Below are 16,365 nucleotides of genomic sequence, written 5' to 3' on the forward strand. Positions count from 1 at the left end.
GCTTAAACCTATTACTCTGCTAAGATAAATTCAAGAAAATCTTAAAACCTTAGTTTAATAAGTCCCTTACCATACTCTAATTAACTATTAGGCTACGTACATTAATGGAATAGTGCTACTCTCACAGCCATGATATTCAATCATGCATTCACTCTCAATCACTTTGTGACACAGGCCATCTGTTACACAGGAATACAGCACACACATCACAGGTGATCAATTTGGACCTGAGACCCCTTGCTGCTATTTTTGCTTGGTACTTCCAATGCAAAGGACAATGCTTTAAATCTTCAACTTCTTTCCTAATTACAGTTACTGGAGCAAAATAACATTAAAAAGAAAACTCTGGTATACTCTATATACACACTACATTGTGTGGTGTATGCACTGCTTAGAAACAGTTTTCTATACAAATACTTCTATGTGTATTCTCTTGAGGATGAGATGTTTATTTTTAGTTCTGCATTTGTGTATATCTAAGAAAACAGAGTCTGAAATTACAAACATGACTTCCATCATCTGTCTGGGAGAAGATTTCACATAGTTAGCAGAGCTTCTCAGTGATATGTCTTCTAGCCTGGAAAAAAATAGTCATTCAATGCTTTTAAGACATGGTGGTCGTATTTATCTGGAGCTGGCAAGCTATAGAGGGGGAAGAGAGCTCCTTTTAACAAGCAACACAAAGAAGCGACTTGAGGCCAACTACACATCTGACCAGGAAATTCTGCAGACTGTGAACAACTCCTTGTCCTACTTTGATCTTAAGATAATAATCTGAGTTTGGAAGTGAAATTTCACGCTCTTAGCACATTCAATAAAAGAAGTCTACCTTATTGCTGTCACAGTTCTTTGCAGGCAAAATCTCCACAAATCTCAGTTAGAAACTGGATTTTCTTGAGTTGAATCAAAGTTTGTAAGTCAGGCCTATCATTTTGCACATGGAATTTACCATTAAAAAAAAAAAGTGTGACTCCAGAATAAAACAATAACTTCACCTATCTTTTCCTTTAATCCAAAGAGTGTCAACAAACTAGCCTACATTTTTTTTTCCTGCAGCTTACTTACTTACCCTGCCCATGGTGCCTGCAGAACCAAAAAAATTGCTTGTTGCTGTCTTTAAACTTAGGTTGTTGGATCACACACATCCAAATTGTCTAATTATTTCCTTTCCTTTTTCTCTTTTGTCCTGTATCCTTCTGTTTCATGATCTTTGCGATAAGAGCAACCTTTGCACGCTCCCTGAGTTTGGTACCACTGGGATTATTGGCCATAACTGAAGATTCAGCGGTGTGGTCAGATGACTACAACCATAATCCTTCGTTTGTGCACACCAGAGCTGAGGCTGAAATAGCTTTGAAAAGTTAAATTGCATTTACTGGACCTTCCTCAGCATCCCTGAGTTATGCTGTACTAGCAGAATTGCTCAGGGGCAGGCAACAACACCGTACCAACAACACGGCTCTGTTCATAGAGTAGTAGTCTATCCTACTGTCAGTAAGTGTAAACAATGGGAAAGAAAATAAAACATTTTTGTAGGCTCTTAGCCAAGCTATTAAAACAATGGAGTGAGTATTTTATTTCAATTGCTACCTTGACTGGTTTCTTTTGCTGCAATGTCTTGCTCCATTATAATCATCATGATAAATTACTGAACAGTTCAAAAAGCAGGCTGCAGAAAACAAAAGATGACACGTTCTTGTGATATGAGCTGCACGTTCCATCTTGCTGTACTGAATTAATCATAAACCACATTCAATATTTAAACAATATTTCAATATTTAAAAGGGGGAAAGAGCAGGTGCCTGCAAAGATGTTACGAATTTTAGGTTAAACAAAAATGCAACAATTCCTATCACATATCATTTCTATTATATATATCAGAAAGCACAGCCTGCACTACGTCCCCAGTTGTATACAAGAAAAGCCTTCTTCCCACATTTTCTGATCCGTTCCCATTTCCAGAATTTACTTCCTATTTTGATTTATAAGATTTCAGTTTTTCTGACCTTGATGGGATTCTGCAGATTCCATGTTGCTGATCTTGGAGTAATTTTAAACATTTAAAATCAGTGGTGAAATTGCAAAACCAATCCAGGAAGTTGCCCAAGGACAAAGGACTTACCCAAAACTTATTTTATTTCAGAAGCTCATATGAAATTCATCCTCATCTAAAATTTAACATGCAAGCATTTCCAAGCTTTTTTCACAAGTCTATCAACAAGCCATTTGATTCCTGTGTGAAAGTCTATTTATGATTGAATTAGTAAATGTGGAAACAGTTTGGTAGATGGAATCAGTTAATTGTAAAGTACGAGTACTTTAAAAAGTCAGCAAGCACTGCCCAAGGCAGGGAAAGAGATGGAGATTAGCAATCTTCTCATGCAAAAAGTATTTTTCTTACCTGCTTTCCTTCTACAACATTTCCTTCCCTCACAGCCTTATCTGGTACTGGTTGTGCTGTTAGAACAAATGAGAGACTTTCTCCTTTCCAGCTGGAGTATTAGTGAGCATTAATACTGGAGCAACTAATTTACAGTCCCAAATTGCTTTTGCCTCAGAGGATCTTAACACATGCTACAAACATTTAAACCAAATACCTACAGAAAAGCAAATGTGGATGTACAATAGCTTCCATATCCACTGAACAAAAGTAGATGATGTATAAAATAAGTATGTTTTTATGTAACTAACAATTACTTTGTGATATATATCCGGAAGGTGATCAAGTCAATGTTGGCTAAGGAAAAACGTCTTCACTAGAGCTATAGTGCAGTACTGGGACAAGTTATCCATAGAGGTGGTGGAATCTCCATCATTGAAGGTTTCAAGACAAAACTGTAACAGATGTGATGTGTGTCAATAGCTGTGGTCTGAGCGGGAGGCTGAGCTACAGAACACGTGTACAACTTTCATCTTGGACAATTTCAAGACAGGCTTGGATAAAACCCTGGGCTACCAGTGTGAGCTCAAAGCCCCCACTCTGACTTGATCTCCTGAGAACCTTTCCCTATGCTATGATGCTGTGACCTCAAGAGTTACTTCCCAGCAGCTATTTCCACAATTCTGTGAATATTAAATCCAGACTAGCCAGGGAACGTATTAAATAACATTTTCTTTTCCAATACAATTTTCCAGGCATGTAAGAGAAGGAAACAGCACAGCTTCTCCTCCTCCTCAAAGATATACTATATTGCCACCTACCTGCATCATCAGCTAGCATCAGACTGCTAGATCCTCTGTAGAGACCTCTTGCATTCGAGGTAATGAAGGAACTGACCTAATACCTACACTAGCATCATCAATGGGAAACCACCGAACAGGACTGAGATGATACCAGGGAATTTCAGGACTCTGGAGCCCACCGTTAGTTTCTAGGCTTTTTTTTTTTTTTCTTCCTAAGATATTTTAACAAATGCAATATGGAAAGAATGTTAGCAGTCTCTTTTTCTTCTCTTCAGTCTCCCACTCCTGCTCCAATGATTCCAGTAGTAACACCAGTAGCACCAAATAGATTTGTCACTTTCTTTCATTTTTATCTGTTTAAAACATAGAATGAGTGTTATTTGTTGATGCTTTCCTTTATGAATGCCACAGGCAAGAAAATTTCACTAGCAACCACGTTTTTGGTATATTTAGGACCACTGTTTGTTATCTTTAGCAATCAAAAAAAAACCTCTTTAACTTCAAGGAAGACGACTTACTGTTTGAGTTAGGCAGTAGACAGTTGTTCCTATTCAGGAACAGAGGGGTCCTGGGAAAGAAAGCTGAGATTTTCCAGAGGCTCAGGGAACTCTTTAGAAAAAACTGGCGAGACCATTGGGAGACAAGGCCTGGAGAGTATGAGGGAAAGTTTCCACAAATGAAAATAGCAGAGGAACACTTCCAGTGTTCTGAAAGGAGGATAGACTTCATTTGCTCAGAAGACATAGCTGGGAAAACTGGAGTCTTCTGAGGTGGACAGGTTAAAGTACAAGATGAATGGAACTGGAATGTGGACATCTGATGATGTTTAGTCAAAAACCACTGTGTGTGCAACCTTGGAACCAAATATTATGAATCCTTTCTTCTGAACAATCTAAGGGTTACATAAACTCCCAAAATAACTGGGAATAGCATTATGATGTTACCATATGCCACTGCTGGATCTGTCTCCCACATAATCAAGTTTAGAATAAGTAAAGACTATCTCCTCTACACCTTTCTGTATAAATCCAAGGCTGAGTAGGAAGATTAAATTTTGTGGCCAAGCCTATATCTATAAAAGATATCAATAATTCCCTAATCAAATATTGTTATTTGTTTGCAATTTGAAAAGGCAATATCATCTACTGATTCAGAGAAGAGCAGTGTAGGCCAGTGTCAGAGAGCAGTAAGGCCCATCTGCTCCCCAGAAGCAATGGGGAACCATCCCACTGTTTCTGAGCATGGTCAGCAGCACCAGGTGCCCATAACAGTGTCCACCAACAGCCCCAAGCACAGCAAGCCCTGAACCAGGGTGTCCAGCGAGGAGCAGCAGGAGACAGAGCTGGAGACAGGTTGCCCAAGGAGGCTGTGGATGCCCCATCCCTGGAGGATGTGCTGAAATGGGGCTTCTGGCACCATGAGCAGCAGGTCAGAGGGTCACAGGGGGGCTGGCCAGAGCCATTCAAGCCTCTAAGAGCCCTGGAGTCCTCAACCACAAACATGTTGAGGACCAACAAGCATTCAGAGGCAATACCATATATGCCTGCCAGCTTTTCTGCAGGTATCTGCAAGTGGCTCCTTTGGAGTTAGGACGCCATATGGACCTCTGCTCTGACCAGCAGAGCTGCCTTTATGGTTGATGGCATTCATCAAAGCTGCCAGCATGAGCAGAATCAACTTCCATTCCCAGGGAGTTCCTATATCCTAGAGAGATCACCTCAGTCTTTGAGGAACTCCCTTCAAGCAAGGGGCCAGAGCAGGACTGGAAAGAATGGAGGATTTATTTAGACAAAGAGAAGGGACTGGGGCACAACTCAAGCAGATAGCTCCAGAAGTGAGGAAGGCTGGAACAAAACTTCCTAAGGAAGTCCTGGGAGAATGTTGGCATGGAGCTAAAGAGGTTGGCTTACTTACTTACTAGGACACTGGGGCAAACTGGAACAAAAAAAGCACAGAGCCTCAGAGGCAGACTTACCCATAACCTAGAAAACTGTGCTTTCAGAACAGTTCTGCAAGTGTCTTCTGTTTGCCTCCCTTCTCCCCTTGCTACTCCATTGTAGCTACATGAATCACTATGCTGCTGACCCAAGGAGGTTGTTTATACAACATGTACATTCCAGCATTAGACTTCTGCTGTTTCTAAACAGGTCACACATTTGATGCTTTGGTAAGTAAGTATTGATTTTCTTGCAGTAAGCTAACACTGGATACACACATAATAGGGGTGGATTTGTTATGCTACTCATTCCCTTATGTAACAATACTGACTTCAGAGGGACTATTCATGTTTGAGATGCAGATACTGATAAGTAATAACACAGAAATCTAAATATTTCTCTGCTCTCGTAACCATTCATTTAAATAGCCAAATCATAGTGTGAAGAGAGAGAGAATACAAAAACACAGGTTGACACTTTTTCAGTGACATTTCCACAGGGTGTATCACCATTCTGCAAGGCACTGTGTGCCTAACCCACACAGTTCTACATCCATGCTATTTCCAGGGTTAATTCATTTTCTTTGTATATCATTTTAATTTTACTGCCTTTTCTGCACACAGTTGGCTGATAAATAGAATCATAGAATTGCTGAGGTTGGAAAAGACCTTAAAGATCATCGAGTCCAACCGCAACCTAATCATACTACCTAACAACCCTCTGCTAAATCATGTCCCTGAGCACCACATCCAAATGGTTTTTAAACACAGTTTGTTATGCTGCTCGCTGTAAGAAAAGAAAGGAAAGAAATAAGTGCTTCCTCTCACATGAAGAGGTTATGTCCCACAGTGTGGTTTTTATGGGTTTTTTGGAAGGCGGCACTACAGCAGTGTCAGGCTTCTAAGAGTATAAGGTACCACCCTGTGAAATACATCTAAGATGAATTATATAAGCCAAAGAACAACATGCTTTCATCACTCTTCTGGAAGCATCTAGAACGTACTCACCACCTCATGTTAACTGCATAGGGCTTTCAGAAAGGAGACTATGATTTCATTTGCATGCATATCTCAAAACAAAACACGGACCTTTTTCTTTGAAGTTCTTCTTCAAAGCATCTTCAAAGGTAGGCCTCTAGTTTGCAAGGAGATATACATGTAAATAAATTCAGATTCCATGAGCTTTTTTATTTGCTTCTTTAACATGAAAATTGTTCCTATTAAAACATTCACCCTTGCATCGCTTCAGTTAGTAAGTATACACAAACGCTACCACTGCAATGCTTGCTGGTGTTGCCAGGGAAAAAAAGCAAAACCAACATTGTAAAGGAAGAGGAAAAAAAAAAAGAAAAAAAAAAAAGCATTTTCTAAACTGTGAATCATTACTAAAATACAAAATTATGCAAAAGCTCAGCTAAATGGAGATAATCCAAAACATGCTTTTCACCCAATCCTGGTTCAGGTGTGATATCTTTATTTGATTTCAGGTAACAGTGTTATCTGCAATCGGGTTTTTAGTAACAATTCAAGACAATACTATCTTTGATTTTTTGCTCAGAACTTATTATCTTTTATCAGAAATTAATTATTCACTATAAAATTGCTTCCACTATGAGAACATCAAATAAAGTCTGATGCCTTTCTGATTATGTGCCCCTGTAGGCTTCAATAAACCAGACATAGAAGTGAAGAACAGACATTTTAATAACAATTCTAGTGTAATGTATGGAGCAGTGATAACAAATGTACTTGAAGTGAAACATTACCTGCATACTAAGATTTGTGGGTCATTCCTGGGGTGTCCGAAGGAATTTCTACACCATATACACTCTGTTTTTAAGAATAGCTACGTAAGTATTTGATCCCTCATAATGAGAGATTAAATCGCAATAAGTTTGACAGCGGAACCCAAATGGTTTCTGAATATATAGAAGTAATTTTAAAAAAAAGTTCACATTTGAGATGTAGAAATCCCTTTTATTAAAAATAAATAATCCAGAATACATTCTATTTCAACTGCTTTGGAAGAAATAAAGAATACCTAGTCATCCTGCAGTGTCATAGTCGAGCCTCTTTGCCTCATTCTGTACACACAAGAACATCATTAATCACAGGAGAAAAAAATCCCTCTCTACACAAACTGCAAGGAGGGTACACTTACTTGCTTACATACCACATAAGAAATGAGAGGAAGGAACACAAACTCTTTGGAAATTACTTTACTGAAACAGTATTTATCTTATACAAATCTCCCAAACACTTACAAAAATGTATTCGCAGAACTTGCTTTTTCCATTCTCTGTAATCCTCATAAACAGAGAGCTGATGGTTGGATTACTGCCTACGTGAGTTTTGCCAGCTCTTGTATTCCTGCCATGTACGCCAAGCCAGATATTAGAAGCCTTTTTTGTTAAGGAATCAAAAAGATTGTAAACGTTTGTGCTTTTCTACCTTTCCCTTAAGTCTTGCACCGCTACATTTTTATTTAATGTATCTGCAGTGTTACAGACCTTCTTTCTTTTCATGTGTGCTTTTTTTTCCTATGAGACACGTAGCTTTCATGTAAAACCCCCTAGACAGCATTTCCATTAGTAAACTTCCAGTTTATCAGTAATAATCTCTGATTCAGATCTCTTGCAACAAAACTGTTGAAAATATATCAGAGTTGATTCAGCACCTCAAATCCAAATGGTATGCAGCTACTCAGGAACTACTACTACAGAATTGCCTCCAGATGACCTCTGGTTCCTGTCCTTCATCTGGCAGTCACTGCAAATGCAACCTCGCTTTGGCAGCACCACTCCTGAGACTCAAAGTGGCCACTGAATCTCACAACTGCAACGTCCAGTGGAAGCCTTGCTGAGGCTCTATTATAGCTACTGGTGCCTCAAAACAAATTCAAGATCTAGAAGGAGGTTCAGTATCAGTGCACAACCAGAGAACCAGTTTTTTGATAATAAAGTTGAGACAGATGCAGGGATACATCTTACCTACGCACTTGTCAAGCTTCCCAATAGCTTTGAGACACACCATTGCAAACATCAGCAGACACCGGGCAATGTTTCCACTCAAAGTGGTGCAGATTTTGCCACCCTTCAGAGATGGTGTGTAAACAATGCCTGAGAGTTTTGGCCAGAAAACATACAGTCATTCTGTCCTAAGACAGAATACATGTCTTAGGTGGAAACCAAAATCTCAGAGCAAACAGATGACATTCAAGTTGATAAATAACTTAAAGATGAGCTGCTAAGTTCATTTCTCTAGAAGAAAGCCTACTGTCACAGTGCCAGGCTGCAAACCATAGCAATGAAGGATGTGCAAAGCATTCAGCAAAGCCATTGATGTCAGAGAGCCCTGACGGGATAAGCAGACCTTGGAAATGCCACTGTTTGAACTCCTCTACAACGGAGGCAGCACCAGGAAACAGATTCTGCGACCTGAACTCAGGAATCCCGTGATCAGCAGGCACACCCTGCTAATGTCACCTGCCCTGATACTTAAAGTCCTGTAGGACAGCTATGTAAGGTTGGAACTGAGGTCAGAGAAGACAGAAGAGCACGAATTAAACGCAGCCACACGGTCCCCTTCATTCACGTTCACGCAGTAACTGCTCTGGGAGCGCCTATCAAGCTGCATGGCAGAGCAAGGACCTTCCCCGTCCATCGAGCGTCACTGATGTTAAAAGCTAAAGGAACGCGACGGGCAGGGCGAGTTCGCCCGGCTGTAAGGGCATGACTAGTGCGAAACGATGCTGCCCCCAGGAGCACAGAGCCTGCTACTGACAAGAGCCCAGCAGCGACAGCAGAGAGACAGCACCAAGCGTGCACAGATAACCGCGTTCCAGTTCTTCTGTTTCTGTAGATAACAACCCCGCAACCAGACGTTCGTGCACGGACAGCCGCACGCCCCGAGCGCTCTCCTCACAGCGCACTGACGATCCTCTCACCCCTCCCTCGTAACACCGCTGCGCTAACGGCCGCCGGGCTCCACTCGCCTCGCAAGCCTCGCGCCTGCACGCATGCGCAGAGCGCCCGCACGCGTGCTCGGAGCGCGTCCCACCCCACCCGGTACTGGCAGGCTCCTGCCGCGGGGCACTCTGGGAGCGGTAGTTCTCCTTCCCGCCACGGAGGAGGCGGGGCTCCCACGATGCCTCGCGCGACCACGTGACCTCGCTCCGAACTCGCCGCTTCCGTGGGGGCGGGGTGAGGGCCGGGGGGGCCGGGGGTCCGCGCGCGGCCCGGGGGGGGGCGGAGCCGCCAGCAGGTAGCGGGGCGGGGCTGGGGCGGGGCGGCCGGTCGGCGGTGGCCGGGGATGGCTGCTGATGGGGCTGTGTGCTTCGGGGTGGCTGTAGGCAGTCGGGAGTGACGCTGCGGGGTGTGCGGCTCTGGTCTGCGACTAAATGCGTCCTGCCCTGGGCTTTGGAGGAGGTGTTGTTGCACGAGAGGAGCGGCGCCCGGCTGTTGGATCCCGCTTGGAGAAATAAGCGACTGCTCGGCTTTGAAGGGACTAAAGCCCCGTTGAGGTGCAGTGTGATGTTTCTGTGCCTCGTTTTCCTTCCTTTCGGAGGATAAGAAATCAGTCTGCAGGCTGTAAGTCAGAGGAAATGGAAGAGAGGAAAATCAAGAGGAGAAGCCCCAAGTCATCCACCGCCCACCCCGTGCAGGTTGCGAACTCCAAGAAGAGCTCTGTGCCGGTCAGCAAAAGCACCGCCTTCTCCAATCCCGCGCCACAGCCGCCGGGGCAAAAACCAAAGCTAAAACGGTAAGCCTTGCAGGCTTGATGGAAACGAGCCACAGCCCTGCCAGTGCAGGGCAGCCTTAAGGGTGTGTAGGCTGACGGAATGAGAAACGAGAGGTTCGGGCTTGTGAAAATAACGCATCGTGTCTTTCACAAAGCAGATTGAAAAAATAACTATGCTGCTGTATTAAAAACAAAGGAGGAAGCTGTGCCGTGCTCCTCTTGTACACTTTCTATAATTTTATGTAATGTCGTATGCTCACACTGATAACTATTTAGTTGGAGATCTGATAGTCTGGTGTGATTGGTCAGATACAAGAACTGGGTGAAAAAATTTGGTAAATATGTACATCACTATGGAGATAGCAGAGCCCCAGTCGTACAGGTATGAGGAGCAAAAAAAGTGTTTATGACTGCAAGATTGGAACTGGGTAGTAGGGCAGGAAATGAAGGACATGAGTTGAACAGGATGAGCTGGAATAGGAATTTGGAGATGCTCTTGTTTGGGGAGCTGTCAGAGACAGCAATAGCACTTAGGCCTCGTGCTTACAGAGGCGTTTGGTTTTTAGGAAAGTGCAGTTTTGGAATAATTTGTGTGTTATTGATGCTGTGTGAATTTCCATTCGAGCGTGTTAATTTTCTTGCATGTTAGAAAAATACATTTCTTGGCCATGGCAGAAACAGTAGATTAATGAGTAATGTGAAGTTTTTAAAGTGAAATATTAGCTGGACGAGGGTAGGGGAAATTTACTGAGCTGTAAGCACCAGGAAACACTGGGGATATTTCCATCATAAGCACTTCAAAGATGACATGATTCAGAGCCCACTGTATTTCCACAGATAGTACAGATTCATCAATTACCCGTGAGATAATTAACATATACACGCCTATCTCTAATATCTAAAAGCTGTTAATAGTTCTGCAAGCAAGAACTAATCACATAATACAACAATTCAACAGCTGTATTTCCTGAAAACATGCTACTATTGTTGATTTACTTCAAATCACTCTTCTGGAACGTGCTACCAATGTGGTTCTTTAGTATGGGCTGGAGATTCTACTTGCTTTGGAAATAGCTTCTAGGCTCTGGAAGATGTCAGCGCTCAAGTAATCACACCATTTGTCAGACTTTCCAAGTGGGAATGGTAATTGACAGAGCAAAGTGAGGATGGATTGTTGGTACAGTAGTGGTAAAGGGGTACTTTCATTTCATCTGCAAGAATATAATGAAATATTTTTCCTGGGAGTAGTATTCTATTGTATTAAACTTAAGGTGTATTTGGAAAAAATACCAGACCAGAAAAAAAGACCAGATGGTCTTTCTGGCATACAAACATTTGTATAACTCTGAAACTGAAGTAGAAATATCCAAAGGTAAAGCTCAGTTGAGATCTTTCTACGAGAGTGGTGAGGTGCTGGAACAGGCTGCCCAGAGAGGCTGTGGATGCCCCGTCCCTGAAGGTGTTCAAGGCCAGATTGGATGGGGCCCTGGGCAGCCTGGTCTAGTATTAAATGGGGAGGTTGGTGGCCCTGCTTGTGGCAGAGGGTTGGAGATTCGTGATCCTTGAGGTCCCTTCCAACCTTGGCCATTCTGTGACGTGTTGCCCAGAGGTGAACCAGCATGGATAACCACTGGACCATCACTTAGTTCAGCATCTAGGCAATATAGACATTTACATACATAGCTGTTATTCTCAAAATATGGGAAGGAATGACTCAGATTCTGAACTGGCTCACCCTGAGTCTGCAGAAACACTCAGTCTAATGTGAGAGAAAGGCTATGTGCACACATGCATGGGCAAATGAGGGATGAAAACAGCCTCCTATCTGAACTGCATTAGCATAGGATGCAATCTAAAGACAGAATGTGCCACTTCTCATTGGTAATTGCATTTAGTTGCCATATTAATTGCATGTTTATTTATGTTTATGCTGCAATATAATCTTTAAGTTAGGATGGCTATTACGTACGAGTGCCTTTTTGATGTTTTCTACCTTTAAAAGGAAAGCAGACTGTAAAAAAATCCTTACTTTACAGTATCAAACTATCAAGACAGTGATTTTTTTCTTTATTATCAGTACAAACTTGTGATCCAGTTTTTAATTTGAATGGAATAATTGAAATATGTATTTTCCTTTCACAGCCCAGTTGTCAAATTATCCTACATTTCAGATTCTCAAAGGAAGTAAAAGCAGGAAGTAATGTTATTGTTTAACCACTTCATTTCTTCAGAGTAATAAAAGAGAAAGCTAAACCTCCAGGAGGAGAAGCAAAAGGGGCACAGGCAGCACCAATCCAGCATTCGTTCCTCACAGATGTGTCAGATGTCCAGGAAATGGAAAGGGGACTGCTCAGCCTCCTGAATGACTTCCACTCTGGCAAACTTCAAGCATTTGGTAAGTGCATGAATTGCCTACATGTAATGGTTGCCTTTACGTGATGGTAACAGTTGCAAATAAATGTGCAGTATGGACAAACTGCTGGTTTAATGTTAGCCTCTGCTAAATGAAATCAAGTTTAACATAACTTAATAGGTCATACCAGTAAAATGTATACTCTAAAAAAGCTGTTAAGTGGCTGTCAGAAACTCATGACACCATAACACCAGACAGAATGACAGAAGCTTCAGTAATGAAAAAGGAGGAAATAATCTAGAAAGCAAACAAGCTTATAAATTTGAACAGCAGATTTATCTTCTCCAATGTAAAAAGCTGTTGACTTCACGTTTCCAGTTGTTCTTTCAGGTTCCTTTCTCTACTGCTGTCATTTGTCCTCTTAGGAAATGAATGTTCCATAGAGCAAATGGAGCACGTGCGGAGCATGCAGGAGAAACTTGCCCGCCTCAATCTGGAGCTGTATGGGGAGCTGGAAGAACTCCCCGAAGACAAAAGAAAACTAGCCAGTGACTCCAATCTGGATAGGCTGCTATCAGATGTAAGTACAGAGAAAGCAGGAGACACGGAACTTGGTCCCCAGACTTAGGCTCAGGAATAGAACAGTAGTGGAAGGACAGTGATTCTGTGCGCAGGCTATAGCCTAAGAAATTTACAGTTGAAGAAAACAGAGTTTTGTAGTAAATCAAGACACAAGCCTTACTTCATTTTGAGAAAATATGCTATGCTGTGGTGTTCTTTTTGTTGACTACGGCTTGATTTAGTGAGTGGAGCATTCTGGTTCCACTGTCTGGTGCAGGTGTCTTTAGGGACTGCTTATGGATCGGAGAATCACAGAATGGCCGGGGTTGGAAGGGACCTCAAGGATCACAAATCTCCAACACCTTGCCACATGCAGGGCCACCAACCTCCCCATTTAATGCAAGACCAGACTGCCCAGGGCCCCATCCAACCTGGCCTTGAAATGATGATCATTTTCCTTCTTCCTACATCTGTGGAAGGCCATGCAAGGAACTCAGATCTACATATTCTACGCTTTCACTTTCTCCTTGCTGTAGCATGCTTAACTGCTAAAATGTAATTCCCATTCACAACTACATTTCAGATGTTATTGTTGCAATTGTTAAAATTTCTTGAGAAAAGTGAATTTAAATTTCATTCTGGGATTTAGTTCTTTTGTTACAGAATTCATCGCAGGTCTGTTTTGTACAAGAAAGTAATCCATTTCAGCCCAAACCATTAATGATTTCCATTGTTGTTTTAATAGATTTATTTCATTATATCAGCATCACCATTGCATCTGAAATGCCATTTCTGATCATTTTAACATTTATATTGCAGCTGGAAGAACTGAATTCATCTATGTATCCTTTTCCTTACATATTTATTGCGCATTATAATTATTAACTATAAGTTACAGCCTATTTCTTGAGTAACTGGTGTCTGTCTTGGAGACAAATCTTTTCAAAAATGGCCCTTTTTCAAAATTAGTACCGTAACGTAGCTTGGATTTTAGGTTCCTCCTATATCTAAGTTACTGGATTTTAACACTTAATTACAGGACTTTTTTTGTATAGTGATTTATTTAGCTAGAATTCTACGCTTTAGACAATGTGTTGATTGTAGATAACAAAGCCAGCAGTGTCTTTTCACTGAGAAACTCTGGACCAAACACACACACAGTCATGATTCTTTTGTATTATTCAGAAACACTCTGTCCCACTGATGACTGAATTCTATTACCTTTTTTTTTCCTTCTTTCTTTTATCCCCTATAGAAGCATTATCACTGATCTTACTGTAAACATTGGGCTAACCTTATTTGTTATTTCTGGAGTTGGACTACAGTTGCATTGATTACCTAGCTGAGCTTTGGTAACAAGTGCATGCTCTTAGCCCATTAAAAGGTAAAGCTAATTATCTTAGCTTGTATTTGAAGTTGTGTTTTCAATAAGCTGAGAATACATACAGATGAGGAGCGTTGCATCCAGTCTAGTTACTTCTGGTTTTTACAATGCTTTGTTTGCATTAAATGGGACTTGAGATACAGAGAGTATCTGTGCAGTATCTGTGAGAAGCTGTACAAGGCTAGATCTCATGAGCATTGCAAATGAAATGAAGTACCACACAATAGTAATAAAACTCATCTGCCATCCCCCATTCATCTGCCAGCTAAAGCTGGAGGTAAGTGATTCTTAAATCTCAATGAGGAAAATTAACAGTTGAAAGCTAGTGTAAAACTCAGTAGAATTGAATTAATCTGTTCTGGTGTGTGCCTGTCACAGGACTAAGTGTAGCATAGCTTAATGTAACGTTGTTATCTTATATTGTATCTATATGTGAAAACGTTGTTCCTTAATGGCGTGCTTCAGCCAAAAACTACATTTAGCAGATGCTCAAGATATTCCAAATAGCACCACGGGCTGAAGAAACTGCTTTCTCAGTTTGGGTTCTCGCATAAACTTTTCTTTTGTGTTTGTTTTTTTCCTTGCCACTGGAATCTGGGATTGGTAGCTTTTAATTATTTATTACTTTACACAATGAAGAATCAAAGTGCAAATCCAGGTGTTTACTTTTGCACATTCCTTTGAGTACTGCATTACATCAGGACTCAGTCTCTAGAGATTTAAGCAGGCTGTTGTGATGGTATGCTTCATATCATTGCCTTATTTAATAGGAAAACACTGGGAAACACAGAAGTAAATTTATTCTGCTGTATTGTTCATATTGTTGCAAATGATGTATAAGTTCATTAGCATTTCTCCAAATTTTGTGAAGGTAATGCTGTTGTTGCCTTTCTGATCAGTACATAGACAATCTGCACACTATGTTTAGTGTGTTTTGTTGACCAGTGCTGCCACTGAGATTTTATTGTGAATAAAGACATTTTAAAAATATATAAGATTTTATTTGGAGAAGTTATCTATTCAGCTGTGTTAAGAATTCTTGCATGGTCTGAATATTTTCAGGGTTTACTGTATTCATTACTGTGAATAATCATTAGTTCTGTCACTAAACAGAACTAGCATGCATGCTAGAATACATATAATTTAATTAAGTTCCGTCACATTCAAAATGAGGTCATTGTTCAATAAATCTTTTATGTGTAATTTTGCAGTTGTTCCTGTATTACAAATGATCTGGTAGAAGTTAATATCGTATTCACAGCCAGGGGGAAAGAAAGCCAGTATTTGTGTAAAATAATCTGTTTTCAGATCCAGAATTTCTATCTTCACTCATCAAACTATGCCTTTGGTTTTAGATTTTTTACGTTGTTCTTAAGTGTAATACACTGAGATTCTATCCTGTACATACTTACAGTATGAGGGTAAAAATCGTTATTCTTCTACTTAAGAACAAAGCATCTGTCCATTGTAGGCAAGCCAACAGTGAATAAAAGATACCAAACTGGAGAAGGTGCTTCAGCTTTAAGACAGTTGAAAATTCCATTAGCTGCAGCTCCACACACAGCACCAGGTCTGCACTGTGAGGCTGAAGAGAGGAAGGTTTTTGGAACACCAGTGTGCTGTGGCTTTGGCTCCAAATCCAGCTTTAAATACTTGTATTTCCTACCTCATCTAACAGGCATATCTCAATGGTGAGCCAGTGCGGACCCAAGAGGCTTTTCCTTTAGGATATTCTTGTTCTCTTCACAATTTACCTCCTTCTTTAAGATTCTTTAGGGGTTTTGCATACTGCTTAAACTACCTCCAGGTCTCAGACTGATACTGGATATGTAGTTCTGATGTTATGAGGAACAATTTAGAACTAGAATATAACATGCAAAACGAGCCCTAGTTATTTGTCTCCTCTTCACTAGGAACTTTTCACTGTCAGTGCTGTCACCCTGTGTTTGCATACTTCAAAACATCAAGCAAAATTTGCAGCATTAGTTTTAGCTTCGTACCTCAAGAGATGTTAAGACCTGATGCTAGTTAGGGTGGCAGAAATCATTATAGCTACATTTAAACAAGCAAAATTACATTCCCTCTGCTAGCTTTGGTTCAGGAGGAGAGGAAAGCAAAGCCCTGGAGACTAAGCATGTCTTCACGTGGTAACAAACTGATCACATTTCTAAGCTCTTGAGTTACTTAGTGTAACATATCTGCAGGCAG

The 16,365-nt window shown here is 41.0% G+C and overlaps 1 protein-coding gene across 3 annotated transcripts; it reads left to right on the forward strand.

Annotated features, from left to right (window-relative positions):
* Positions 1-9,390: 9,390 nt before the first annotated feature.
* Positions 9,391-15,360, forward strand: CCDC28A (coiled-coil domain containing 28A). Of its 3 annotated transcripts, XM_052674980.1 has the most exons (5): positions 9,393-9,880; positions 12,091-12,254; positions 12,638-12,792; positions 13,593-13,615; positions 14,623-15,360. In XM_052674980.1, the coding sequence occupies exons 1-5, from the start codon at positions 9,723-9,725 to the stop codon at positions 14,675-14,677; spliced, it is 555 nt and encodes a 184-aa protein (XP_052530940.1). In that variant the 5' UTR covers positions 9,393-9,722; the 3' UTR covers positions 14,678-15,360. The 3 variants fall into 3 exon arrangements, with proteins under 3 accessions (XP_052530959.1, XP_052530950.1, XP_052530940.1); XM_052674990.1 differs by lacking the exons at positions 13,593-13,615; positions 14,623-15,360 and adding an exon at positions 13,519-13,588 and having other exon boundaries at positions 9,392-9,880; XM_052674999.1 differs by lacking the exons at positions 13,593-13,615; positions 14,623-15,360 and having other exon boundaries at positions 9,391-9,880; positions 12,591-12,700.
* Positions 15,361-16,365: the final 1,005 nt, after the last annotated feature.

This window comes from Tympanuchus pallidicinctus, unplaced genomic scaffold, assembly GCF_026119805.1.
Source record: "Tympanuchus pallidicinctus isolate F22 unplaced genomic scaffold, pur_lepc_1.0 scaffold1, whole genome shotgun sequence".
Lineage (NCBI taxonomy): Eukaryota > Metazoa > Chordata > Aves > Galliformes > Phasianidae > Tympanuchus > Tympanuchus pallidicinctus.